Source organism: Notechis scutatus, chromosome Z, assembly GCF_049901735.1.
Source record: "Notechis scutatus isolate UNSWTSFEM ecotype Mainland chromosome Z, rNotScu1.2, whole genome shotgun sequence".
Lineage (NCBI taxonomy): Eukaryota > Metazoa > Chordata > Lepidosauria > Squamata > Elapidae > Notechis > Notechis scutatus.
In genome coordinates, this window is record NC_142025.1 from 6,293,854 (window position 1) to 6,310,563 (window position 16,710).

At 40.3% G+C, this 16,710-nt stretch overlaps 1 protein-coding gene across 7 annotated transcripts in view; it reads left to right on the forward strand.

Moving 5' to 3' along the window:
• The window catches only part of LOC113419511 (sodium channel protein type 5 subunit alpha-like), a 377,390-nt gene extending 370,224 nt beyond the window's left edge, over positions 1 to 7,166 (forward strand). For all 7 annotated transcript variants that reach the window (XM_087947846.1, XM_087947840.1, XM_087947841.1 and 4 more), the window contains 3 exons: positions 844 to 944; positions 3,212 to 3,482; positions 4,699 to 7,166. In XM_087947846.1, the coding sequence (XP_087803972.1) occupies positions 844 to 944; positions 3,212 to 3,482; positions 4,699 to 5,924 (1,598 nt within the window). In that variant the 3' untranslated portion in view covers positions 5,925 to 7,166. The remainder of the gene's footprint in view (positions 1 to 843; positions 945 to 3,211; positions 3,483 to 4,698) is intronic.
• Positions 7,167 to 16,710: the final 9,544 nt, after the last annotated feature.

Genomic DNA, 16,710 nt, shown 5'->3' on the forward strand with positions numbered 1-16,710 from the left:
GTACAGCTGGGCAGAGTGCAAGAAAAATGGTATACAGGATAAATGAACCCAGGACACATACTATAGTTGTATATATTGAACGTATAATAATAATGATTTCAAGCTTCTTGTCTATTATATAAATATTATGAAGGCTCCATTCGATTAACCAATACAATTATAATCCAATAGTAATAGCAGAATAATATATTATTTATTAACTAATAGGTAATTGATAAGGGATAAGGAATACTTGCCAATGATTACTTACTACTGTTTATATGAGCTATCAATCTTAATATCAAATGTAATAAAAAGAAATACATTTATTGTTCTAGTTATATTTTTTTTATTCTTACATATTTGTATGTTTGTTTGTGTTTTAATCTTTTGTAAATAAAGTCTATTTTAAAATTCAAAAAAAAAAGAGAGAGTTCAATCCTATGCAGCAGCAGATGTTTCTCTCTTAGGGTGCAAACAAAAATATCTGCTGCGAACTCTGGCTAGGTGTCGGGAAGGGCAATCAGCCAGTAAACTCTCTGCTCCATTCAGTTGCCTTGACTCCACCCCAATAAAAGGGATTATAGAAAGAAAGAAAATATTAATTAAAACTATTTTCATGACTGACTAATTGCCATGAGACTCTTCTTCAGCTTCTATAGCTTGGAGAGACCAGAATTTAGGTCTTCTGCTCCTTAATCAGCACACCACATATTTTAATCCTTATTAAGGTTCAATGAGTTGGAGTAATGTTGCAGGGAATACATGAATGATGATAAAAAGCAACAAATAGCTAAGGGTGCTTTATTTCTCTTGTTTATCTTCCAAACCAAAATAACATTAATGGTATCTCCCAATACTTAGGTGGACAAGACATCTTCATGACTGAGGAACAGAAAAAATACTATAATGCCATGAAAAAATTAGGATCCAAGAAACCTCAGAAGCCTATCCCCCGTCCGCTGGTAAGTCTTCCCAAACTGGGACTACAAGCTCTGGACTACAAATATCCAACTGGTCATTAGGTGGCACTAAAGGTGGATTTAAAAAAAAAAACCCAACTTTTCATTGCAAGGATAAACTGATAAACAAATCCTAAGTTTGCTGTCCAGAGATACTTTTCAATCACTTGGTGTATCCCTTCATTTCTATATATATATTAAAAAAAATAGCAGCCTTTGAAATCTTTAATGGTATGTATTTATTTTTTAGATTTTTATTTATTTATTCATTCATTTTTATTTGTTTTTATCAATATCCTGCTCATTGCACCTGCATGTCTCCTTAAATTTTTTATCCCGCCTTCATTATTTTTATGATTAACTCAAATAGTTAAATATTTATATATCTTTTGATAAATAACTCAAGATGGCCAACATATATAAACCTTTCCTCCTCCTGTTTTTCCCACAACTCTGTGAGGTGGGTTGGGCTGAGAAAAAAATGACTGGCCCCCAAGTCACCCAGCTAGCTTTCATGCCTTAGGGAACAACTAGAATTCCCTATCCCCTGGTGATTGGCCCAAAGTTCACCCAGCCAACTTTCATCCCTAAGACAGGTCTAGAGCTCATTGTTTGTGGTGATTGGCCCAAAGTCATCCAGCCAGCTTCATGCTTAAGGCAAGACTAGAACTCCCAGTCTCCTAGTGATTGGCCCAAAGTCACCCATCTGGTTTTCATATCTAAAGCAGGACTACAACTCACCATCCTCTGGTTTCTAGGCCAGCACTTTGACCACTACCTCATATATGATTTGTTGGTCATAAAAAGTGTTTCTAAAGACAGCTTGAAAATGAATTCTAAAAAGTAAGTCTGTGTATGCATCATAGTTGTAACTCAGTTTTGTTCAAAAAAATTTGGAACATGTGGTATTCTTAATACAGATAGTCCGCAACTTACAGCCATGTGAGCCCAACATTTGTCTTGTTAAACAAAACATTTGTTAAGTGAGTCTTGCCCCATTTTATGATCTTTCTTGCTACAGTTATTAAGTGAACCATTGCAGTTGTTAAGGTAGTAACACAATTGTAAAGTGAATGTGGCTTCCCCATTGACTCAACTTATTAGAAGGTCACAAAAGATTATCACATGACCCCAAAACATGACAATTCTCATAAATATGAGACAGTTGCTGAGTGTCTGAAGTTTTACCATGTGACCATGGGAAAGCTGCAACAGTTGTAAGTGAAAAATTGTCACTTTTTTCAAGGTCACTGTAACTTCAGACAGTCATTAAATGAACTGCTGTAGGTTGAGGACTACCTGTATCAGAGAATTATTATCATGATCAAAGGTGATAACCTTCTTTCCTGGCAATTCAATGGGGCTAACCACACCTATTTCCTCTTTTCTTATAATGGATATTTCAGGAATTAACGCCATGGGCTCAATATCTGACTTATCCAACAGAGCTTATAAGTTGTTATGCAGACCCTCCTGCTTCCCTTAATGACATGATTGCTCTTATTTGACTCCAATTTGCTGCCAAAGTGGGAATGATATACTAAAGAAAAGAATTCAGCTGAATGCCACTTTCGTTGATTCATGAATGGATGGATGGATGGATGGATTCATGTGAATCCATGATTCTGGCAATTAGTGTGAAAATGGTTTGGTTTGGTATTTAATGGAATATTTTCTTGGTTTCCAGTCCAATCTTCAGAGCAATGGTGGTCTCTGTTCCAAGTATTAACCAAGTCCAGCTTTGCTTGGTTTAGTTTTTAGGAAATTAGCTAAGGTTGGTTAGATGTTGAAAAGTCTACCAATGTATATTTACACACACACACATGCACACACACTTACTTAATGGTAGCTAAGGGACTTATATCACTGAAGCAATGGTCTTCAACTGTTGTTAAATTATACTGTCCATTAATCTGCTTCTTCACTGCTATGGCCATCAAGAGTTGACCTAGATTTTGGTATAACAGTCCAACCTACTTTTACAATATTTATGATGTGCGGAATATTCTTGTACACTCAACCCTGAAAGAGTTCAGTCCAACTCAAACAGCATCATTTTCATTTCAAACTTGACTAATCCAAACTTATACCCTAGGGCAAGATTTCTCAAAACTTGGCAACTTTAAGGCTCGTGGACTTGAACTCCCAGAATCCCTCAGCCTGCCTGGAGTTGGAGTCCACAAGCCTTAAAGTTGCCACGTTTGGAGACCCTTGCCATGAGTGTGACTTAACTTCTGTAACCTACTGATATCTCCTTCCTGTCTCTCCAGAACAAGTATCAAGGTTTTATCTTTGACCTAGTCTTGAACCAAGCCTTTGATGTTTGCATCATGCTTCTGATATGCCTAAACATGGTGACCATGATGGTGGAGACGGATGACCAGAGTCCAGAAAAAGTGATCATCCTCTACAGAATCAATATGGTCTTTGTTGCAATCTTCACTGCAGAGTGTATCTTCAAAATGACAGCTCTGAGGCACTACTATTTCACCAATGGATGGAACATATTTGATTTTGTAGTTGTGATTCTATCAATTGTCGGTAGGTCAATCTATACAAATATGTCTGGTTTCATTTTCAGAACCCTCACTTTTTTTCCCCATGTGCATATTCATTCTGTTTAATTTCCCCTATCAGTTTACAAAATAATTATAATCATGGTAATAATGTTAATACTATTAATAATAATGTGCACATGAAGGTTATATGAATTTTCATTTACATCTGTGTGAATGAAATATGAAATAGTTAATATGCATTTTACACTTTCTTGCAACAATTTTCTCAAAAATATGCCATTAAAGTATGCCTTTCATATTCAATTTACTCTGATATACATCTTTGTACATATTTTAGCTGAAAGGTTGCATGAAAAAATTCAGAGAAGTGCCAAAAGTACAGAATTGTTTCCCATTTTCTTCCCTCAGATTGATGATGTTTGAATTCTATTAGTTCATATTCAAATGCTCCTCTGTCTTTAGACCAAACCCAACTAGTAGAGATGTTAATAATTTATCTAAATATATTGACGTGAGACTCTAGACCAGGAGTTGCCAATCTTGGCAACTTTAAGACACATGGACATTAACTCCCAGAGGGACTAGGGGTGATATGATAACAGTATTCCAATATCTAAAGGCTGCTAGAAAGAAAAGGATACATTATTTTGTAGTTCTTCTTTCATTTTCATATATCTTTACAATAAAGGATTAGGGTTAGCATTAGCCTATACCTAACCCTAACCATAGCACTAGCACTAACTCTAACCCAACCCTAGCCCTAGTCCTAACACTAACCCTAGCTCCAATCCTAACTCTAGCCCAGGGGTGTCAAACTTGATTTCATTGAGGGCCACATCAGGGCTGTGTTTGACCTCAGGGGGACAGAGTGGGCATGGCCAGCTCGATGTCACTCTTGTTAGGATACTTGTGGTGATCCGAGCACTTTGCCAGTATGTAAGTTTCCAGAAGACCGGCTGAGACTAAGTAGCTTTTGGGGGGATCCACTGTAATTTCGAATGGCTATTAAGTGACCGGTCATTAAATGAGGACTACCTGTAACTATAAAAAGGGAAGGAAAGGACAGGACATCTTTTAATCCCTATTTGCATGCTCAGCTGAGCTTTCTCAAGGACAGTTTATGCAAGAATTTATTGTTCTGCTTCATTAACTTGAGTACTTGTACATCTCTGCAGCTGTTGTTCTTCTAGTGCATTAACCAGGCGTTTATTTTGTCCCCTCTTCTCTCTTCCCCCAAGGCTCAGTCCTGTCTGACATCATCCAGAAGTACTTCTTTTCCCCCACGCTGTTCCGAGTCATCCGCCTGGCTCGAATAGGTCGGATCTTGAGACTTATCAGAGGTGCCAAAGGAATCCGAACGCTCCTGTTTGCCTTAATGATGTCCCTCCCTGCTTTGTTCAATATCGGGCTCCTCCTGTTCCTGGTCATGTTTATTTACGCCATCTTCGGCATGGCCAACTTTGCCTATGTTAAGAAAGAACACGGGATCGATGACATGTTCAACTTCGAGACATTTGCCAACAGCATGCTTTGCCTGTTCCAGATCACCACGTCGGCTGGTTGGGACGGTCTTCTCAACCCCATTTTGAACACGGGCCCCCCCTATTGTGACCCCAGCTACGTTAACTCCAACGGGTCGAAGGGGAACTGTGGCAGTCCTGCGGTGGGAATCCTGTTCTTCGTTACCTACATTATCATCTCTTTCCTCATTGTGGTCAACATGTACATAGCTATTATTTTGGAGAACTTCAGCGTCGCCACTGAAGAGAGCACGGAGCCCCTAAGCGAGGATGACTTTGACATGTTTTACGAAACCTGGGAGAAGTTTGACCCTGAAGCGACGCAGTTTATTACCTACGCTGTCCTTTCCAGTTTTGCCGATGCCCTGCCCGAACCTTTGCGCATTGCGAAACCCAACCAGGTTAAGCTCATAGCCATGGACCTTCCCATGGTGAGCGGAGACAGGATCCACTGCTTAGATATTTTGTTTGCTTTCACCAAGAGAGTCCTGGGAGAGTCTGGAGAAATGGACGCCCTTAAAATACAGATGGAGGAAAAATTCATGGCAGCCAACCCATCGAAGGCATCCTACGAACCCATCACCACTACGCTGAGGCGGAAACAGGAAGAGGTGTCCGCCACCATCATCCAGAGAGCTTACAGGAGTCACCTTTTCCAACGTTCCCTCAAGCAAGCATCTTTCTTGTACCGCCAAAAAACCTGCCCCCCAGGAGACGAGGCTCCAGAGAAGGAAGGCCTCATCGCCTGCATGATGGAGGAAAACTACCGGAAGCCTATCGACAAATCCGAAACCCTCTCGTCCACTTCCTTCCCGCCTTCCTACGATAGCGTCACCCGGGGCACCAGTGAGAATTTCCAGCTAAGGATGACCGACTCCAGCAGATGCGACGAGCCACTAGACGATCCGTTGTCAGCTGACCGAGACAAAGAGTCGATTGTTTAAACGTGTTTCTCTCGTTAAAACACTTTACAATTATTGTTTACAGAATGTAATGTTGTCACTACACAACCGTTTGAAGCAGCCTTGTTAAACATTAGTTGCAAAGGCGGCAGGAAAGCAGGTAATCCCCGAAGAGAGGGCGCTTCACTGTGTTACAGAGGCCTAACCTCTGGCCCTGTTCTTTCCCACTTTGCTCAATGTTTATATTTATATATGCACAAGGAGGGCAGAAGGGGAGCCAGCACAAGGTCACAGCCAAAGTGTGATTACCGAGATGCTAAACTGTTAAGACAGCAAATATTTATACCTATACTGTACACAACATAAACCTGAGCGCATACTTTTCATTTTAAGGTCTTACTTATATTAGTGCATTTATTTATGGCAATGTACGACCTTGCATTCTATAATAACAGTGGGATGGAGAAGAAGACCAGCAATCAGGTAGCTGCTGTAGCAACGCTGTAAAACTTGATGTGTACGTTACGAATGGTCTTTCTAAAGAAAATTGCGGAGAGTCCTCATTTAGCGACCACAGTCAGGATCGGAAAGTGAAGTGGTCGCTAAGTGAAACTACAACTGTGCTTATGAACTTCCTTCAGCTTTCCTTTGCTTTGCAGACTGTTGAAGGTTGTAAATGCGAGGATTGGCCAGAAAGTTACTTTTTTATCACCACCACCACCACCACCATCATCGTAACTGGGAACAGTCGCTATACAAGGCAGTCACTAAACGAGGACTACCTGTATGTATGTGTGTGTGCCTTCTTTTCCACAAATTGCTATCATTTTACATCTGCCTCCCCGAGCCCAGATACGTTGGGATGATATGATGCTCAAATTTTGGGTCAGCCATAGTTATTGTTGAGGTTGGCCACACGGCTGGGAATTTTGGGAGATATTGTTCTGAACCATGATGGGGGCGCCAGATTGGGAAAGGCTGTTCTTGGAATCAGGGACCGTTCCCCAATTAACAGGAGACGCTCCTGCTTGCTGAGAAAATAGGTTGCGAGACAAAATTATTGTGTCGGCAACATTGCCGTTTTCTGTTGCAGCCATGCCCCTGCTTACAACAGGCCTGTGAGCAATTTAACCCAGGGAAAACGAAACAAAACAAAAAAAGACAAAAATTGACTTTGGATAAAGCATGGCTTTATTTTTATTTTTGTTCTATCCCGCAGGATATTAGATACTAATGGATTCTGCTTGTAAAACCGGCCAATAAAAGCACTATTTTTTTAACTATGTTCCAAGAATCTACTTTGCGTACAGAAAGTGACCTGATCCAAATCCTTTCTAAAATAGCTTCTAGATTTTGAATACCCTCCCATCCCAGTTCCCAACCCTACCCTACCCCCCACCCCCCAAAAAACCACAATCTCCGCCAACAGCTCCCAAAAGGGCACCCTTCCATAAACGTTTATTTGCCTTTCATTCAGTCTGAGCAAGCCTTGATTTAACCAATGATAAGTTCGTGCAATAGAGGCTTATTTCTGTGAGGCTGGTTAACTGGATCTGTTGAAGGAGATTATAAGCAAGCGGGAAAGGAAGACTTTGACAAAATTTCAAAAGGAATCACCTGCTTCAAAACTTGATTCCTTGGACTCAACCAGCAACCCAATATTGCAATTGCTGTACAACTAGATCACTAGAAGATTCCCTAAATTCAGACCACACACTATATTTTAAAGATTTCAGAGCAAGTCCTAACCTCTCCACCAGTTGTCTAACAGACCTTTTTCTCACCATATTTGCTCATTCTTTTAACAGAATTCAAAAGGGCTAAAAAAAGAGAGGGAGAAATAGACTTGGTCAGCATAATACCTCTGTCTAGATATTCCCCTCCCCCTCCTTCTTCTTCCCCTTCCTCCTCCTCCTCCCTTATCCCCTTTCATCAGGCATCAGCTTTCCAATCTTAAAGGTTGGAAATTGCAATTCATATATTGCAATTCATTTATTTACTTAACTAATTCAGTTCAGTTGAACTCTCTCTCTCTCTCTCTCCTTCTCCTCCTCCTCCTCCCTTCCTTCTCCTCCACCCTTCTTCCTCCCCTCCTCCCCTTCTTTTTCTTCCCTTGCTTCTCTTTCTCCCTTCCTCCTCTTCCTCTCCTCCTTCTTCCCCTTCCCTTTTCTCCTCCTCTTCTTCTTCTCCTTCTCCTCCTCATCCTTCTTCCTCTTCCTTCTTCTCCTCCCCTTCCTCCTCCCCTTCTTATTTCCTTGCTCTTCCCTCCCTCTTCTTCCTCTCCTCCTCCACCCTTCCTCCTCTCCTCCCCCTTCTTCTTCCCTTGCTTCTCCTTCTCCCTTCCTCCTCCTCCTCCTTCCTCCTCTCTTCTTCTCCTTCTCTTTCTTCCCCGCTTCTCCTTCTCCTTTCCTCCTCCTTATTCCCCTCCTCCTCCTCCTCCTCCTCCCTTTCCTCCTCCCCTTCTTCTTCTCCTTCTCCCTTCCTCCTCCTCCTCTTTCTCCTTCCCCTTCCTCCCCCTTGCCTCCTTATTCTCTTCTTCTTCTTCCTTCCCTCCTCCCCCTTCTTCCTCCTCTTCTTCTCCTTCTACTCCCCTGCTTCTCCTTCTCCCTTACTCCTCCTCCTTCTTCCCCTTCCTTTTCCCCTCCTTCTCCCTTCCTCCTCTTCCTCCTGAATAATCCTAAAAGGGCTAACAGTTTGCACAATTGTCTTCTTATTCTTGATCTCCCATCTTGTCCAATGAAGTCAACATGCTCCTAAATTCACCATGTCAATGCATAATTCCCAACCATAATACATGGCATGGATGTTTTCACAGAGATTAGACACTTTTACACAAAAGATAATTCTAGAACTGTCAACAAGACATGGAATTACCTTTTAGGTATACTTCTGAAAATACTAGATGTTGGGGCTGAATTTGCATAGAAGGGAATTTGAGAGTCCAATTCAAAAATTAAAAGTACACAAGAGATTTTCCAGGGGCAAAATTTATTTTTGGGCTGCTGATTCTTGGGACAAATAAGGTAAGGATTTATTTGTTTCTTTCTTTGTATACTTTTATTATTTTTATAAACAAGCCATGGCAGTGAACATATCTAATATTCCTTACTTCCCCTTTTCCCCCCACGACAACAAAGTGAGTTGGGCATAGGCAGAGGGACTGGCCCAAAGTCACCAGCTAGCTTTCAAGGATGTTTGTCTTCGTTACCTTACCTAGACATGACACAACAAACAAGCTTTTCTCACCCCCTTTTTTTTTGGACCCATTCTTTGATGTAAAGCACATGTAACAACTACTTTCATTCCCTCATTCATTCTCATTCTCACTCTCTTTCATTCCCATTGTCTCTCTCTCTCTCTCTCTCTCATTCTCTTTCATTCTTTCTCTCTCGTTCTTTTTCTCTCATTTTCTTTTTGTCACTCTCATTCCCCCTCCCTCTCTCTCCCCCTCCCTCCCTCCCCCCTTTCTCTCATACCTCTATATTATCTATATATTATCTATAGAGAGCTGCAAGTTAGGCACAGAGCTGGCAAAAATTGGTGGGCGGTGATAGCCCAACATTCGAAGCTGTTTGTGTATTTACAGGATTCCCTTTAAATTTTCCACATCTCTTTACAGGAAAAAGGTTGCCATAAGTTTACCACAGTTGAGGAATTGTGAGACATTATCCTTTCTTCTCAATTTTACGGCATCCCTTTGCTAGTAGAAGTCAGGCAAACCAAAAAAAGAAATAGATAAACTGCATAGTTTACTGAGCCCTTTGCAAAACAATATTTAATATTTGGAAAATGAAAAAAAAATGTCCTTCTTGAGAACATCCATTTTCAACGGCTGTTCAAAACAAATTATCCCCAGGAGATCCAGGTTGCCCACACTGGATAAAAATAAAATAGATAGGAGAACATAGATTTATTTAACCGCAGTAAAATTTAATCTAGGCCCAGTCTGAGTTCAAGATAGGAAGCCAAAGCACTTTCATTTGTCATGTAGGTTTTCCAGGTTAATGCTACCTTCATGTGGAGGTTTGCAAATCTCCCATAAAATTATCTCACTCAACCAAAGTGGTCTGTGTAAGATTTACCCAGACTGGCTCGTGTTTATCTCCACAATATCCATTCCAATCAACTGACTGAAGAATCTTCACAAAGATACAGGTAAACTTTAACTTATGACTGTTCATTTAACAACAGTTTGAAGTTATGACAGCCTCAGGAAAAGTGGCTTACAGCATCCTTGAAGTTACAGCCAACCATGTGATCACAATTTTGGAGCGCGGCCACTAGCTCGCAATTACGACGGTTGCAGTGTCTTTTGGTCACGGAATTGCAGTTTATGACTTCTCCGCTGGCTTCCAATTACAAGCAAAGTCAAGCTAGATTCATTTAATAATCGCAGTAAAAATACTCCTCGAATTGGGCTGGGTCATGTGATGACTTGCTTAATGATGGCATTGCTTAGAACTGAAATTCCAAAACTCAATTTATTCCATATATTTATTTATGAAGTATTTATTGAACTTTAAAAAACCCCATCTCCTCTGTAGAAGGAACAATTGTGGTCGTAAATCGAGGACTGCCTGTTAGAAGATTTTCACCTTCTCAAACCCATTATAGGTTCTTTGGCCTATTGGGAAGCTTGAATGACTGGAAATGTTGTTAGGAACCAAAATAAACAAAGAGAAGAGAAGAGGATACACCGCTGAATAGTCCTCCTCATGCCAAAGCTTGAAAAAGATGCCCCGGCACCAGAGGGGGTTGTCCATTTCTGACCTCCAGAAGTGGGTGGCTGTAAGAGGCATTTCCAGATCTGCTAGAAGTCCATCACAAATCTTCTGTGCTCTATCACTGATGGGTTTCCCCCCTTTGGCCAGCTTCCCCTTAACGTGAACCAAGCAGGGGGGAGACTGATCACAACCTGGTCTTGCAGAGGAAAGAAAAGATTTGGCGATCTGGACATTTGTCACCCCTTTGAAGAAACGCCCTTAGGGAAAGAAGCTCCTGGCAGACCACCTGCTCTGTCTGACCATCACATCCCTCCTTTTTCCTTTGTCTGTGACTAAGACGCTGGCTTGCACCTTAAGAGGAGACCAATCATGCTCAAGTAACCCTTTTATTCTGAAGTTAATTGCAGCTCTTTAAAGGTGATCTATAAAGGGAGAGAAGACTCCATTAATTTTAGAGTTAAAAACTGAGGAACCCTCTGTCTCATCTTCCTCTTTGCCACATCAGAAACCATCCAAAAGCCCAGTTGTTTGGACCATAAAACCAGAATCAGTTGAGTTTTGTGCAGCTACTTCTGCTCTGAACACTGGTGATAACTCAAAGAGGACAAGAAAACCAATCCGAGCCGTCCTCTGTACCTTATTTGTATAAATAAAGATTACGAACACGAGAAATTCCTAATTGTCTTGCTGTATGACACCAAGGGCCTCCACAGTCTAACAATCCCTCCCCTTGAGTTTGCACACACACACATCCGCCGTAATTAAGGACAAGTAAACACTAGCAGATATATTTGCACAACATATTATGCTTGGCAAATCTTCTGATGCCTTCCCCCGCCTTCTTTCATTTTTGTTGATTTAGCATCTTGTGCAGAGTCTGTCTTGGCATGCATTTATGTTTGACTGCCCTGTGCAATCCAGAAAATGACTTAATTCAGTAAGCAGGTTCAGGATGATGTGTCAACAGAAGTCCCTGCCAAGCAAAACAGATGTCAGATGCCACAGGTCCAACAAAAGAGTTATAGATCTCTTCCACTCTAGATAACAGTAATTGGTATTCAAAGGCCTCCTTTCAGTTAAAGGCCCCCAAATCTTAATCAGGCCAGATCTTAAAAGAAGAATTGGCTTAAAATGCAGGATTTCATTGTGAAGTATCTTCACACACAGGGCTGCCCATAACTCTGTGTGTATGTGTGTGTGTGTGTGTGTCTCTCTCTCTATGTATATGTGTGTGTGTGTGTGTGTGTGTGTGTGTGTGTGTGTGTGTGAAAGAGAAAGAAGAAGAAGAAGAAGAAGAAGAAGAAGAAGAAGAAGAAGAAGAAGAAGAAGAAGAAGAAGAAGAAGAAGAAGAAGAAGAAGAAGAAGAAGAAGAAGAAGAAGAAGAAGAAGAAGAAGAAGAAGAAGAAGAAGAGAGAAGTCAGCTGAACTGAATTAGTTAAGTAAATGAATGAATTGCAATAGTGCAGGCCCCAACCTTTAAGAATGGAGAGCTGATGTGTGATGAAAGGGGACAAAACAGGTGATTTGTTGCCTTGTGGCACCACAGTTTAACTTTCACCATTTGTCCACTCTTAATCCCCCCTTGCAGAAGCCTACAATGCCAGGAGCAGCACTGATATTCCCACTATTGTCCAACTTTTGCCCAGAAGTTTAATGGGTCACCTTGAAAGATCACTTGGGCTTCAGAACTAAGGGCTACTGAGTTCAGCAAAATCTGTTCATGAGTCCACAATATAAGGGAGAATCAGGGTCATTTTGCTACTAATTGTTAACTTCACAAATTTCCTCCCGTTTTTTTTAGCCAAGGAATTTGTCTTCGATTCCTAATTACTTGGGTGTGTAGGCTCATCTGTTCTGACCTTCTGAACAACGTGGACAAATCCAAAAATTAACTTATTTGTATTTCTCCCTGGGTGTTCTCCAGTTTTAAGATTGCTGTTCTTAAACCAAAATATCTTCCTTATTTAAAAGATCATTGGAATAGTTTTACTTCTGGAGCTCAATTAATTCTGATTGATTTAAAGCATCTATTTTTAAATGCTGTGAGAATTATTTTGTTCTAATTAGATAGGCATAAGATTGCAATCTTGATAAGTTGAAAGAAAATGACGGCTTCCCATATCTTAAAAGGAACAGTGGGAAGTTTTTGTGAACAAATATCTTTTGGAAACTTTAATATATTAAAAATATCTTCTTTTTGCAGATGAGGATAGGTAGATTTATCATCAGATAGATAGATGATAGATAGATAAATAGATAGATGGATGGATGAAGGGAGAGAGCGAGATGATAGAGAGAAATAGATACATGATAGAAATAGATAATTAGACTAGGTAGGTAGGTAGGTAGGTAGGTAGGTAGGTAGGTAGGTAGGTAGATAGATAGATAGATAGATAGATAGATAGATAGATAGATAGATAGATAGATAGATAGATAGATAGATAGATAGATAGATGGATGAGACAGATATTTATCTACAATACAGATAAACAGCCAACACTGATTATCATTTCAAGCAATTTTATATACATGATGCTAGTTGGTTTTCATCTACTGTTTTTGTATGCATATGTGTGTGTGTGTGTGTGTGTAAGAGAGAGGGGGGAGAGGGAGATGGCAAGATAAAGAAAAATATACACAATTAAGCAGAAATAATACTCATTAGAATTCCCTGAGATTTTCAGATAAATTTGCTGGTTCATCAGTAAAATGAGTTAGAAAGCCATTTTTTCCTCTAAGTATTTATTTGCTTCCATGATTTTTGTGTCAAATCGTTACTTGTCATCAGCATCAGTGATAATACAATTACCCCCACCAAAAGCATCTTAAATAGAGCAAGAAACAAATCTGACCTTAGCTAAATCTTTTTAGCATCTGCAATTAAACCTTAGACTTTTTAAGCAAACTATCCAAAGATTAAACAACTCCTGAAATATATCCCTGTATTTGCCTAAGAAATCAATAGACATTAACTTGCCAAAATGTTCTGATCACAAACTAGATATAGAAACCAGGGCTATCCAATAGTGGGGTCACAAATGTGTAGATGGTGGGCAGAATACTGTGATCAAAACACAGCCACAAGATTCTATTTGGCTTTTTTGACCACATGGTATAGGCATCTGTGGTAGAAATCATCTTAAGTTCAATGTGCAACAGCTACTAAATTTCATAAAAAGTATGGGGACAAAGAGAAGGAGAAAGAGGAGAACAATGAGGTGCTAAGTAACAGAACAGGGCTGTAAACTTGCTGCAAACTATTTTCACAGCCAATCAAGCCAGGAACTCACAAGTTACTTTCTGTGACCTAAGAATTCTCTCCCCCCCCCTCCTACTCTGTCTTCTTGGTGCACTTAACCAACTCATTTGTGTTGATCTTCTGGTTGGGGTCATTACATACATTTCTTGTTGGGAGCAGAGAGGAGAATTCACTAATCATTATCAACCGAAGAGATAACTCATCAAAGGCATTCTTGTGGACATGAAGCAATGGCTTTGGATGAGAACAGACACCTGGATGTCTTGTGCTGAAGGCAACCTTGGGTGAGTCTTAGAATCTTGGGGCTGCCAAGAGGGCCCCAGATGGATTGACTGAAAGTTTGTCAACAATACCATTCCATCCACTCCATCTGAGTTACAATGCTTGCTTGGAATGGTGGGGGGGGGCATTGCCTGGGGCCGCTCTTCCTCTTCCATGAATTAATTTTCCTTGTTGACACATCAAAACATGAGAACATGACAATAAGCCCTATTGAATCAGGCCTAGACTCCATCTCACTAGATACATCTAGGAAACATTCAAAGAGGGGATCAAATCTATCTATCTATCAATCTATCTATCTATCTATCTATCTATCTATCTATCTATCATCTATCTATCTATCTATCATCTATCTATCATCTATCTTCATCTATCTATCATCTATCTATCATCTATCTATCTATCTATCTATCTATCTATCTATCTATCTATCTATCTATCTATCTATCTATCTATCATCTATCTATCCATTTATCATCTTATCTATCATTTATCGTCATCTGTCTGTTTGTCTATCTATCACCATCCTTATCTATCTATATCCATTTATCATCTTATCTATCTCATCTATCATCTATCGTTTATTTATATTGTCTATCTATCTATCTATTTATCATTTCTATCATCTATCTATCTCTTGCCGATCCCATGAACTTAATATATATACAGGTGGGCCTTTGTGGCAGGAGGTTAGTAGCCATGGATAGACCTGGTTTCCAGGAGTTGGCTGTCCCTTTTGAAGCCATGTAGACTAGTGTCCAATGTCATGCCTGTGTACAATACATTCCTCAATAAGTTGTGGGCTGCATCTCATTTCTCAAAAGCTTCCTCTGAAATGTTGTCCTCCTAAAATGGAATGGCATGGACGAAGCCATATCTGTGAAGTTTCTTCTCAAGTGATGCCAAAGTGAATTCCTGTGGACATAATTTCAACCTATCAAACATATTCCCAGATCTTCTTTAGTTGAAAACCAACTTTTAAAGTCATCTGACAGGTCTGCAGCCCAGTTCCCCAAGCACGGAAAGAGAAGCATTGGTTGAAGGAGAAAGTTTTAAGCTCCTCCTCTCTTTTTCTTACAAATCGCCCCATCCCCACTTTCACAGTAGAATGGACTGCAGCTGAAATAGCCACACAGCCCAACAACATTGTCCACGTCTCTTACTCAGCTCAAGCTAGTGCAACTTGGATCTGATTTCTCCTAGCAGGAAGCTCGTCTGGCATTGCCTGGGTACAAGTAAGTGCATTCTATTATAATGAACCAGTTTGGTTTAATGATGAAGGCACCAGGCTAGAAGCCAGGAGATGGCGAGTTCTAGTCTCACCTTAGACATGAAAGCTGCCTGGGTGACTTTGGGCCAATCACCAGGAGACGGTGAGTTCTAGTCCTGCCTTAGGCATCAAAGTCAATTGAGTGATTTGGAGAGTCAATCACTGGGAGACGGTGAGTTCTAGTCCTGCCTTAGGAATAAAAGCCAGTATAGGGATTTCTCCTTAGGAAAAATTCTGCCTTAGGAATAAAAGCCAGTGACTCTGTCTCAGCCGAGCCCGGTCCACCTCACTGTGTTGTTGTTGTGGGGAAAAATAGGAGGGAGTATTGTGTTCACTGCTTTGAGTTGTTTATAAAATAATAATAATAATAATAATAATAATAATAATAATAATAATAATAATAATAATAATAATAATAATAATAATAATAGGAGGAGGAGGAGGAGGAGGAGGAGGAGGAGGAGTAATAGGATGCAAATAAATAAATATTCTAAAATTGTCATCTCCTCTGTAACTTAGAAAGGTCTGCTTAGATAATTAATGGAAAAGAGGAATTGCAGGTCCAGGGTTGCCATCCAGCCATCAATCTCAGTTAACCTGAAACTCCGTTCCAGCCTTTCCCCACAATTTTGTTTCCAAAGGGAGGTTTTGTTAGAAAAAAAGAAAAAGATTACTTTAAGAGGTTGTGCCTCCTCCAACAAGATGTTTTTCCTCCTACTTAGGACAGAGCTCAGGCTGTTTCCCCTGATCAGCCCTGCAGGTAGAGGAAAATAGGCATCAACTCAGAGACCGGAGGGTACCAGGATGAGAAAGGGTGCTTTTAATAGATTTGTAGCACCCAGGGGGCTTATATCGAATGATGTCAGCTGCCAGGCTGAATCTGGGATAAAAATGGAATTTTCTTTTTCAAACGGAAGAGCAAGCACTTAAACCCAGGGAGGGATTAACTCAAAAGGCAGTAAAACGTTTGCAACATTATGACACAATCAGATGATGTGGCAAAATGTCCCCCCTTCCTCCTCCCCCTCCCCCCCCCGCTGCAGCCAGGAGTTTTCTGGAAAGTGTTTTGCAGTTTGACTCCATTTTTCCCCACTGATTCCTTATGGCAACTGCCTCTGAAAGAATTAACGGGGGAGTGTGGGAATGTTTGGCATGACGAAAATGAATTTAGATCAGCTGTTTCCAAGGCCAAGCTCCTATTTAAAGACCCACGAGTTATATTGTTTTTCAGTACCGATATCTTTTTGAACATCTTTGTTATATTGTTTTTCAATCATGTTCGCTGTTTAGGGT